The sequence below is a fragment of the Triturus cristatus genome, chromosome 9 (assembly GCF_964204655.1).
Source record: "Triturus cristatus chromosome 9, aTriCri1.1, whole genome shotgun sequence".
Taxonomy (NCBI): domain Eukaryota; kingdom Metazoa; phylum Chordata; class Amphibia; order Caudata; family Salamandridae; genus Triturus; species Triturus cristatus.
Window position 1 is genome coordinate 883,254,008 of NC_140592.1, and position 12,520 is coordinate 883,266,527.

A 12,520-nucleotide genomic window follows, 5' to 3' on the forward strand; every position below is an offset into this window, starting at 1 on the left:
CACAGAACTATCTAATTACTGTGCTTACGTTATCATGGTTTGTGCAAGCAGAAGATTCAATGCAGAAGATTTTTTTCTGACTGTTCCCTGCATCTTGCCTAATTGAAAATGAATTGATGATATTATGTGATTATAAAAAAACAATTTACTTAGCATTTGAACTTACCTTGAATAAAATATAATAAAATGAACAATCACTTTATTGTGTGTTACCTGTTTAATTATAGTTCCTGGGACAAGAGGCAAAACTAGTCTAGTGACAAATTATGCCCACTTCTACGGAATCTGACAGGTTGTGGAGAATTGGCCCAATAAAAGGTAACAATTTCAGGAAGTTGGGAGGTTCTCTCTTTTGTAAAACCTTGACATGGAACTATAAAGGTGTGCTCAGTAAGAGAGATGATATCTGTACAGATGCTGAAAATAACTTTAAAAGTCAGTTGTCAGCCTAGTCTGCAAATGCATGTATTTAAAGCTGTGACTCACAAAAAATGAAGCAGGGGTCTCCCAGTATCAGAGCCGAGTGCCCGAAGGCAATCCATTTAGATCCAAATTCAGAAGTCTGTAGGGTCAGGAGACCCAAGGAAACTAAGAGCAGACAACTTTGAAAAGTATCAGTAGTACGCACATAATTTTTACAAATGGATTATGTTACTTTCCCTTTAAGCATCTCTTCATGGCATATAGTGCGGTAGATTCACATGCTCTGCATACTCATGCCATGTAGCGTTTGGTCCAGAGTTGTGCAAGTTGTTTTAGATGAAGTCTATAGAGTCACAAGACCGAGTGACTCCTCCACTTGGTGATATTGTGCATGGGCATTGACTCCTTTGTTAGACTGTTTTCCTGCAGGCGGTTGAGAAAGGAGTGTAAGGAATGTATAAGAAAAGCAATGTCCATGCTGAATGTAAGTGCATGACATACGTATGCAATGTAACTACAACGGCCACAGGAGTCCGGGGAGGAGGGAGGGCACATGTGAATCTATAGCACTACATGCCACAAACAAATGCTTACGGGGTAAGTAACATACTCCATTCAAGGGCCTGTGTGGCTGTAGATGCACATACTCTGCATAGACTGTAAAGCAGTCCCTCCGAAGAAGCCGTGGCTAGCCTGTGGGACTTGCAGTTGTTTAAAAAAAAGGGTACACAGCACTGTCTGACCTACATTGGCTTGTTGGTGTGTGAAAACATCCACACAATAATGTTTGGCAAATATGTGTTGTGTAGATCGTGTAGCTGCCTTACAAATGTCAGCTATGGGAATTTTTCCTAGAAAGGCCACAGTGGCTCAGTTTTTGCAGAAGGAATGTGCTCTGGAAGTAACAGGTAAAGGTCTTTTGGCCTTAATGTAGCAAGTTTGAATACATTTGACTATCCATCTGGCTATGCCTAATTTGGATAGTGGGTTGCCTTTATAAGGTTGAGAAAAGGCTACAAAGAGTTGCTTTGTTTTCCTGAAAGTTTTAGTTATATCTATGTAGAACTGTAGTGCTCTTTTCACATCTAAGGTATGAAGAGCTCTTTCTGCAATGGAATTAGGGTGAGGGAAAGAAATGGGATTTCAATGGATTGATCGAGGTGGGATTGTGATACTACCTTAGGTAGGAATGTAGGATTGGTATGAAGAAGCAGCTTGTCTCTATGTATTTGGAAGAATGGTTCTTCAATGGTTAAAGCCTGGAGCTCACTAACACAACAAAGAATGCCACTTTCCCTTAAAGATATTGAAGGGGCCATGCGCTAAGAGGCTCAAAAGGGGGAACGATGAGTCCGGTCGGAACAATGTTAAGGTTCCAAGAGGGTGCTGGGGGAACCCAAGGAGGAATGATTCTTTTAAAACCTTCCATGAATGCCTTAATGACTGGGATTTTAAATAGTGAGAGATGCTGTCAATTTTGCAGGTAGGCCGACAGTTCAGCGGAAGTGTAGGCTTTTCCAAATGAAGTAGGTGGCAGATAATGTCCTGCACCGTGGCTTTCATGGGATCAATTTGTTTGTGTGGCAGTAGCAAACAAAACCTTTCCATTTTGCAGTACAACAGGCTCTAGTTGGGGGTGTGCGTGCTTGTTTGAGAATGTTCATACATTTGTGTGGCAAGTTAATATATCCAAACTCTATGATCTTAGGAGCCAAACTACTAGGTTGAAAGTTTTGGGTTCTAGGTGTCTGATTTGTCCTTGATTCTAAGTGAGAAGATCCGGCCTGTTAGGGAGGTTCTCATGTAGAACTACTGAGAGATCTAGTACTGTTGTGAACCAGGGCTGACACGCCCAAGTGGGAGCTACAAGGATCATGGTGAGAGATGTTTGCCTTAGTCTCTGAACCAGTAATGGAATGAGAGGCAGAGATGGAAAAGCATAAGCAAATATCCCTGACCATCTCATCCATAGTGCATTGCCTTTGGATAGTGGGTGGGGGGTACCTGGTGGCGAAGTTTGGGCATTTTGTGACTTTGGTTGTGGCAGAAGGCTCTATTTGAGGAAACCTCCACTTGTGAAAGTAGGGAAGAAGGACTTATGGGTGGGGTCCCCACTCATGGGTCTTTTGCTGCATCCTGCTGAGCAGATCTGCAAAATTGCTGTCTGCTCCCAGCAGATGTTCCGCCAATAAATGAATGTGGTGGTGAATAGCCCTGTTCCATATGGTCTGAGACAGTTGAGAAGACCATGTACTCCCTGTTTTTGTAAATAATGCATGGCTATCATGCTGTCCTTGCAGACTAGGATAACCTTATGAGACAGTTGAGGAAGTAAAGCATTTCGTTTTAGGAAGATTGCTTGAAGCTTCAAGTAGGTTATGTGTAGGGATTGATGTTTGGCATTCCACAGACCTTGTACTATGAGGTGTTGTAGATGTGCACCCGAAATCATCTTTGATGCGTCCGTGGTAAGAGTGAGGTAAGGAACAGGGTCCAGAAAAGGACACCCTGTTAACAGGTTGCTGGTATTCTACCATTGCAGAGAACAGTGAGTGTGGCGGTCTATCTACTCTAGAGAGGACGCCGTGATTGAGATCACTGGTGAGCTAGACATTGCTGTAGAGTATGCATGTGTAACCTCGCATAGGAAACTATGGCAATACAAAAGGCCATCATTCCTAGCAGACGCATAACAGTACGTACTGTGAGAGTTTTGTTTGGTTGAAACTGTGGTAGAGTTATCTGAAAGTTCCGAACCCTAGGGGGATTGGGATAAGCTAATCCGAACTGTGTGTTGAGGATTGCCCCTATGTAAGGTTGAATTTGGAGAAGTTTAAGGTGAGACTTGGGGACATTTATAGTAAACCCTAGTCTATGAAGTAGATCCACTTTCAATTGAGTGCATTGTGGGCACAGTTGGTGGGTACTTGCTTTTATAAGCTAATTGTCCAGGTATGGGAACAAATTAATGTTTTCTCTTCACAGATGTGCTACAACCACTGCCAAACATTTTGTGAAAACTTGAAGTGCCATGGTCATCCCAAAAGTAAGAACTTTGAATTGGTAATGTTTGCCTGCTATGACAAATCTGAGGTATTTGCGGTGGGCTGGGTGTATTGGTATATGGAAATAGGTGTCCTTTAGGTCCAGTGTTGACATAAAGTCACCCTGTTGAAGAAGTGGAGTAGCATCCTGTAGAGTCACCATGTGGAAATGTTCTGATAGAATGTTGTGGTTGAGAGGTCTGAGATCCAAGATTTGTTTCAGTGACCCGTCCTTCTTGGAAATGAGAAAGTATGGAGAATATACCCCTGATTCTTGTTCTTGAAGTGGGATAGGCTCTATAACCCCTTTGAGAAGAACGGCTTTGACTTCTTGTTTGAGAAGTGTTAGATGATCCAGTGATAACCTTTGAAGCAGAGGTGGGATGTTGGGTGGCGTGGTAATGAGCTCCAGACATTGGCTATGTCGGATAATGACTAATTGTCATTGGTCTGTGGTAATGGACTCCCAGACTGGGTGAAAACATTGTAGTCTTCCGCCGACATGTATAGTGTGGTCGGGGAGGAAGATTGGGTAGTCACTCTTTTGCAGTGGGTTTTGCTTGGCATGCGGAGGCACTCCTGCCTCTTCACTTGTTGTTTCCATCTCTGAAGGAACCTCTAAAATAGCCCTTAGTGTAGGCAGACTGGCCTTGTTTTTGTTGGGAAGTTGAGGCGTCTGTGGTAGTGGATTTATATGGACCCTCTAGAAGTTGTTGTTTGTAATGCTCCCATGGCCTTAGATGTATCAGTGTATTTTTTTCATTTTGTCAAGGGTGGTGCCTACCTGTGGTCCAAAACTGTGTTCCTTGCCAAAAAGCATATTTAGTACTCCCTTCTGGACCTCTGGTTTGAACACAGAGCACATAAACCATGCCTGTCATCTAAGAAGAATGCTGGTATAAACAACTCTAGCAGTTATATCCGCCACCTCTAGTGCACATCAGATGGAATTGTTGTTAATCGCTTGACCCTCTGTGACAACTTGCCGTCCCCTTTTGCGGTGTTCCTCCTGGAGGTACTGTAAGAGTTCCTCCATCTTATCCCAATAGGCTCTATCATAGCGGTGCTAGATGAGCTGGTGAATTAGCAATGCGCCAATGATTAGCTGCTTGTGCTGCAACTATTTTCCCAGTTGCATCTATTCTCTTACTCTTCTTCTCAGGAGGTGGAGTATCCCCAGTAACCTGGCTGTTAGCCCTCTTACATGCACTAGTTGCAACAACGGAGTCTGGTGGAACTTGACTCCAGATAAAGAGTGGGTCTGAAGTAGCCGCCTGGTATTTTTTGTCCACCTGTGGAGTAGCAACTTAGGCACAGACTGCTCTTAAAAAATGTCCTCAGCATGTCTCATCGTGCCAGAAAGCATGGGAAAATACTGGATGTCCCTGGGTGTGAAAGTGAGTGTATTAAATAAAAAGTCCTGTCCTAGGGACTCTTTGCGCAGATCAACATTATGGAAAGCTGCTGCCCTAGCAATAACTTTCTGGAAGGAAGTGGCATCTTCTGGAGGTGAGGGATGAATGGGATATAGACCTGTATCGTTGGGAGTAATGGGATCAGTGTTGTATGCATCTCATGGGACAGGATCACCTAATGGCTCTTGTAATCCCTAACATCTATAACTGGCAACCCTGGGGGTGAAGCATCAAGTGGGTCAAGTGGTAGAGGTGGTGGTGATGGAAGAGGAGGCTGATGTGTAAGACTGGAGGCTTTTTCTTTCCTCTTTTGAGGAACAGGTGTGTCTAGGGCCTCTTGGAAGGATAGCTTCCTCTTTGGTGGCGGAGAAGCCAGTATCTGCTCTGTACCTTCTTGGAACTGGATTTTCCTTATGGCAAATGTCAATTTTTTTGAGAATGGGCTCTATTGGAGATATGGAGGCAAATGAAGATTTAGAGGCTTTCGGGTCCGCAATTTTCGGTACTGAGTCTTTAGGTGTAGAACCAGGTTTTTTTGCTTGGCACCAAGGTAGTTGTGGTCAGCTGCCGGCTCGATCTCAAAGGTCCCTCTCAGTCCAAAAAGATTGATGCCGAAGTCTTGGGTTTGGTATCAATTTTCGGTGCTGGGCCCGAGAATGGGGCACCCGAAACAGTCTTTAGCATCCGAGCATGGCCAGGAGGCAGTGATCCAGAGACCTCTATAGGTGAATGTTATGCATAATAAACCATAAAACGCTTTTGGTTAAGGTGGCTGGTTTTAAAGATCAAGTTTGACTTACACATGTTGTACATACATTAGGCCGTCAACGTGCAGGAGCGCACGCTGTTGGGAATTCATGGCTGATGAAGCAGCCAAATCTGCCGTAGCTACAACCAAAATAGTCACAGTTACGCGTTCTATGACTAAAATTGGTGATTCCATTTTAGCTGACAATGCTGCATCTCAGGATGGTTCTGCTTTTCCTTAAGGATTTCCTTTAAAATATACTTCAGTTAAATGCTGATAAAGTTCCCTTTGTAACAGTTCCTGGGGTTGGTGATCTTCTGATACCCAACCTCGACTACAGACACTCTTTAATAGTGGCCGCTCATGAGGGTATAGCTTCTGTGCATGCAGGGGTGGCTGCCACTGTTTCACTTTTACAGCAAAGTTATTGGTGGCAGTCTCGCCATTATGTCCTATGTTACAACGTTTGTCAACAAATTATGTGTTCTACTGTATCCCGTACACCTCAGACACATCTTTATATTTCAAATCAGCCATTTGGCTGTGTTTATCTTGATCATTGTGGTCCCCTTATTTCTGAGTGGATTCTTGCTCTAGGTTCCTCTGGGTCTAACCCCAGCGCTCGGCTGGCGGTCAAACTGTTATCAAAGATGTGCAGGTCTTTGTCGGGACTTATGCTTGTGGCACTTTCCATTCAGAACAGGGTCTGACTTTCACCTCTAAGGCGCACCATGATTCAATGACATCCATGGGGGTGCAGGTGCATTTCTCGTCTCCATATAGGCCCGAGAGCAATTCTGTTGTGGAACGGATGAACCGTGACTTCAAGCATTCTTTAACAGCGAGGGTATTAGGTACGGGAAATGGCTGGTTAACTCATCTTTATGGAGTTTAATGAGCTCTTAATAACCTCCCTAAAAGATCAGCGGTGGGCAAACCCTGTATGAAATGCTCTTTGGCATCAAGATGTATGTTCAAGACCTTGATGGTCTAGACTTTGTGCCGGCTTCTGCAACCTTTGACGTAGATAGCAACTGTGCTGTATTACAGGATCTACAAAAATGATGTAATGCTCTGGCTAACACCCATTTGCCTTCGAATCTCCCATGGGATGCAGCTGTTCAGATTCCTGTTTCTGTCTGGCTTCCGAAAGTGGATGAACTGGTTCGTGAAAAGGTGGTGATCAAGAAGGAATTTGGTCCCTCCTGCCGTGCTCTTGTTCCAGTCCTTGGTCTTCACGGTACCCGAACTATGATTTTACCTGGCTCAAATGCACTTATCTGGTTCCACCTTGGATATATATCTGGATCGTGTTTTCCATGGTATTTTTGTTCATATTGACTGGATTGGTGATTGCTTTTTTCCATTTGATCAACGGCCATTACCTCCCAGAACGTTCTGCTGCAGAACTGCTCAACAGGGTGTTGGCCTCACATTCTTGCTTGCATAAAACGAAAAGAGACCAGTCTCGGGTGAACATTTCAGCGGTACCAGTCGCTAATTGAATTGTATGGGATAAAGTACCATTTGATATATACAGAGACCTTGCAGATACCATATGTTATCCGAGTTTCTATGGGTGAAGTAATAGTGCCTGGGTTGCAATCTGATGATTGGGATGTTGATACTCTGAATTTAATGTTTTCTGAATTGCATTATTACACTGTCTTCGAATCTGAGGATTTATATTTAAATTCTGCTAACTATGCTGAGTTGTTCTGTTATCAAGATTATGGACATTATTTTTTGCATAAAACAAATGGACAGTGTCCCCAATATAATTATACTCAGTGGGAGAATTGCCCTACTCCACCTCAGAGTAGCTCAAAAATATAAAAGAAGTACACATATTTCACAGATTATGACACTTCAGACCAAAGATCATACTATTTTTAAATTGGTTCCTACTACCTCGAAAAAATGTATGCTTACTCAAACCAAGCTAATCTATACAGCTTACTTTATTGATAACCTAGCGCTGAAAGGCTATGATTATTGGAAGGACAACATTGACTTGAAATCGATTTGGAGCACTAAGTCCTGGCAAGTCCGAAGTACAGAATCTCAATTCTGTGCATGTTTTATACCTGTGCAATTTTTTTTTCTTAATGACATGATTCAACAGACTACTTGTCTGGGATTGGCTGAAATTAAAGAATTGAATACTCCCACTATTCCATCCCTTACCACTTTTGACGATCGGCAATCTCATACAAATCATACCAATTAAATAGTATGATACAAAATGATACATTTAATTCTTCAGTCATGGCTCCGGGTGGGTGGTTATTATGGCCAGTAGACATGAATGTTTGTCATGCTCGTCTTTTAAACTCCACATCTGGGTTCACATTTAATAGACCTGATCCCCGATATTCACAATCCATGAACCCTAACAGTGTCACTACTTATTCCTCAGGGAAATTATACCAACAATAGCTAGAACAATCCACATTGTCTGCAGTGAAACAACATGTTTCTCTCCTATCCGAAGACATGAATCTGTCTGACTTCCTTTTGGGTTCAAAAAATCCCCATGTTCTAAATGATTTGTTTATGCTGCTTATAATGACATTTGGAAATTGCCTCAAATGGAAGCTGCAGTTCGTTTACGTCAAATTGATCAAGATAATTTGGATAAAGTGCTGCTGTTGTAGACAAAAGTATTAATACATTGCAGTCTTGAATTCATAGCTTAGATAATATTGTATTATCTGTCATTCATATTGTGCAAAGTGATGTGTCTACATTAAATCATAATCATTCTCAACTTAGATCAATCATGCAATTTAGTTGGATACGCCAGACACTTAAGAACAGGCGCGTTCCTTGGCATTGCCTCAATTATACCAAATTGTTCTTACCTTTTAATTTGACACATAAACAGCAATCAATGCGTATGAAAGATGCACGCTACACCATGTTACACTTGAACATCTTCCCTTTACTATAGCTGAAACTCCTTCAGTAGTTTGGTTAATACGCGGGGTTATCTCGTTGCCCATCTCAACTTTTAATTTCCTGCTTGCATGAAAACTTCCAAGTAGATAGATACACACCTCTTGGGAGCAGTTGCATGTATGAGTTATGGTCCCTGCCATTTACCTCTCACTTGTCAATGGGCTGATAGAGAAGTTTTCCTTACAGGGGAGGAGTGTGACTCCACTGCCGGTCATTCCCTTGTATGTCAACATGGAAAGATTCATGGCGCCTGTAATGTGCTTGCCCCTAATTCGGATTGTTATTTAAAAGGAACCCCTGTTCCCACATTATTCCCACTATCGCATTGCTTTCGAATTGAAGTTATCTTGTCCTTAATAATCAAGACTTGCGGTTTGTGGGCGGGAGTCCTGTATGTGGTGTCTGTTTCCATGTTAGTCACTTGCTGCAACAATGTCCTGTAACCCCCTCCGCACGGGAGTGTAGATAGTTCATTATGGCCTTCCATTCCAACTTTGAAAAACGATTTTAATGAGCTCAAAGTGTTATTGTTTCAACTAGAATTGGCTCTCACTTCAGCTTGTAAAACCTTCAAATTGCAGGTGGCAAGAACTTTCAGTGAAATATAGTCACTGTTAAACACAAATCTCCCACTACATTTCGGTGAACGGATACATCAAATATTTAATGCTTCTGATACCACTGGCCTGACACACTTTTTTTTAAGCTTGTGGTCTCCGGCCTCGTGAAACTTTTCCAAACAATTTTTGGAGCAATTCCAGTGTTTATACATTCTATTTTTAACAGCGTATTTAGTGGGTTACAGTTGCTGCTCATTTTAATTTGCGGCATTATAGTGCTGTTTCTGCTATACAGCATTGTATGCTTACTTTCTCGTCCTTCAAGGGGATCAATCGCTGCAGCTGTACAGTGAGCGAATGCTGCAATTTTTTGGAATGGTGCCCATAGATGCTCTGGATGCCGAGTTTTGTTTAACCTTCTGCTATGCTTACTTCACATGTGTGCTACCCGTGTTTTATTGAATCCTGTGCCCCTTCCAATGGGTTCTGGACGTCTGCCTGGCTACGCCACCACACCCTGCCCTGGATTTCAAACTGTTAATGAGTCCCTTAGTGGCCATTACCGGGACTGTTCCTTGGGCATGCGAGTTGTCCATAACCCAGCACTCTGCTTTGAGCACAATACCACACAAATGTATTTTGCTTTGTGCCAACTATACTTTCACACAGAACCTGCTGTTGTTTTTGCATTCTGTTCTTTCCTGGGATTTAGTCTAAATACCATAGACAAGGTCAAGCTACAATGCCCCTTGTTATTCTGTTCTGGTCTGGCTTTAGCATCTAGACAAAACACACAAATGCAGCTGTTGTTTGAGAACATGTACTCTTTGTCACATAGGTATGCATGGACATGCAAACACACTCTTGGAGAGAGTTTCAGGGAGGAGATCGCGACTTCACCTGAGATGTAGAACTTTAATCTGTGCATGCTAAGTTATGGGGTCCGCTGGAAACACCCAGAGATCTTCTGATAAAAAAATCACTTAGCTTCTGTAGTAGGGGAGGGGGGTTAGTCTATCTGTCTAATATCATGACAGCTCCTTTTATGATTTATGGACTACTTACTATGCTGTATTTGTGTTAGGCATCTTCTTACTTATTGTGGAACGTAAACTGCATACTAGAGCAAGACAGTTAAAATAAACATTTTAAACTTTCCTCGTGTCTCTGTCAGAACTTATTGTGAACAAGTACGAGTGTGAGAGTGAAAGGGTGTATCCTATCATCGGGATTCCTGAGAGGGTTGGGAGTGTTGTGTTCTGGGTTGTCTAATCACTTGTACCTCTATGAGTGAGTAGGAGGGCCAGTAAGACACTATAGCTAGGTGGTCCCGGGATCATGGGTACTAAGGTGGTAGGATGACTGAGTCCCTGCCTACTAAGGTTATATGGTCCCAAGCATAGTTCTGTGATGCCGCAGAATCCCTGCATCTAAAGGAGGCAGTCAAAGAGCAGTCGGGAATGTTCTGAAGTGTGATAGTGTGTGCAGGTGCAGATGGGCTTGCCTTCTATGTGGAGGTGGTGCTTGCATCTCTGACAAAAGGTCACCCCTGTTCATGGAAGAAGGCATGCTGATTCAGGCACTGCAGACCTCTTCCTGCCAACACTAATTATGGTGTGTTAACGCAAAAGGGATTGCCTGAGTGTTGGAAGATTCCATGATCTCATGAGATGGTTTTGGGACATTCTGTTTGCAACTTGAGTTACTAAGGGATCATTGTAGGTGCTTCAACGTTGATGAAATGATAATGTGGTATTAACATACCAATCTACAAGAGGGGATAGTGCTCACAAATGTTGCCTAACCCCTCAAAGGAGGCCACCATTTCCCAGTGATTTACGCTTAAGAAGTGGAACCAGTGCTACACTTGGCCAAATAAGATCTTGTTTAAAAAGTATGATCAGTCAAACAGACTACCCTAGTATAATAACAGCCTGACCAAGAGGTGACCAAAAATTGGCCATTACTGTAAATGTATATCTGTAATGAAGCTGGAGTGTGTCATGTCTATGAGTTGTGCTGTAAAATATTCTCAACACATTTAGTTCAAATGACCACAGCCAGCAGTGTTATAAAAACACCTCAAATTTATCGCTCATTGCTTTTAGAGTAAGGGGATCAAACAATACATTGTTGTGTATGTTGTGATTCTTTAAGAAACATAATGCAAAAGGAGCAAGGATCATGGGGTGGTGTGATCAAAGACAGTCTACAAAAGTCAGGCCCATGCGGAATACATGTTTAGAGAAGATACCTGCTTACTTACAAGGAACAATGAGTACAAGGCAGAGTGACAGTACAGCAGATTCTCTGACACCAGATAATTAAAAAGAATGGAATTGTACCTACTTTACAGTATTACATTGGAGTAAATGGTGTTCCAGATCATGTCACATTAAGTCTTTTGGCAATTGGATTAAGGATTCTGGGGAGCTCTCACTGAAAGTCATGAATCGAAAACAATCTGCAGATTTTTTCTCAGGAGAGGGAAATTCAATCTGTTTGTACAAATAGCCAAATTAATGACAACAGTATCGTAGCATTAACTTCTTACCTGTGCAAATACCTGTCCAACGCAGGAACGTGGCCCCAGGGAAAATGGGAAGAAGGTATAATGAGGCCTATTTATTAACAAACAGATAAATATGATCAATTAATCATATATTATTTTTAATCACGTTATAAAGACAAAAAGATAATTTGCTTGTACCACCATCATATATGTTTAAAAAAACGTTTAAATTCAGTGAAAAAAACATAGTGATAGTGCAGTTATGGTCACAAATCAAATCCTAAAAAACACTGAAATTCGCCAGGTAAGGTTTAGTCAACTAACCATTGCTCATGCCACCATAAAGGTAAGTTTAGGACCATGTTTTACTCTTGTAGATAGCCTATTTTATGTATCACTAGTTAAAGGTTGTACTGAGCATGGCAGCTGCGTAAGTTCTACTGAGCTTCGGTATTGTGTTAGCTGAACCATAACTGACCTTTGACTGTTTTTCTCTGCAAATTTCATTTTTTAATGATGCCCCACATTCACCAGCCATCTGCCCATTCTGTGCTGTATACAGATAGCCTTCTCTCAACAACGTTCACCATGTGCAGCGGTGAATGGCCTTGCTCTGGGCCTAATTTGCTAACTCCCTACCAAATTTCACACAGGTTTGCTATACAGTGCTAAAGTTAGTAGTGAATGAAACATTTATTGCTCCCCCACCTTTTCTTGCCCAGCTTGATGGATCGGTTTAAAATAACATGATCAGCAGAAAGTCAAACCTGCTGAATGTCTACCAAACTTTGTGTGAATTATTTAAGCTGTGCCAAATTTACTTGCAAATCAACACTTCCTTATCACCTGCCCTTTAA

General features: G+C 42.1%; 1 protein-coding gene across 1 annotated transcript in view; it reads right to left on the reverse strand.

Annotated features, from left to right (window-relative positions):
* Nucleotides 1–12,520, reverse strand: part of LOC146799016 (cholesterol 24-hydroxylase-like) — a 275,481-nt gene that overhangs the window by 21,365 nt on the left and 241,596 nt on the right. Inside the window, exon 14 of the mRNA XM_085626413.1 lies at nt 11,706–11,772. Within this exon, the coding sequence (XP_085482539.1) occupies nt 11,706–11,772 (67 nt within the window). The remainder of the gene's footprint in view (nt 1–11,705; nt 11,773–12,520) is intronic.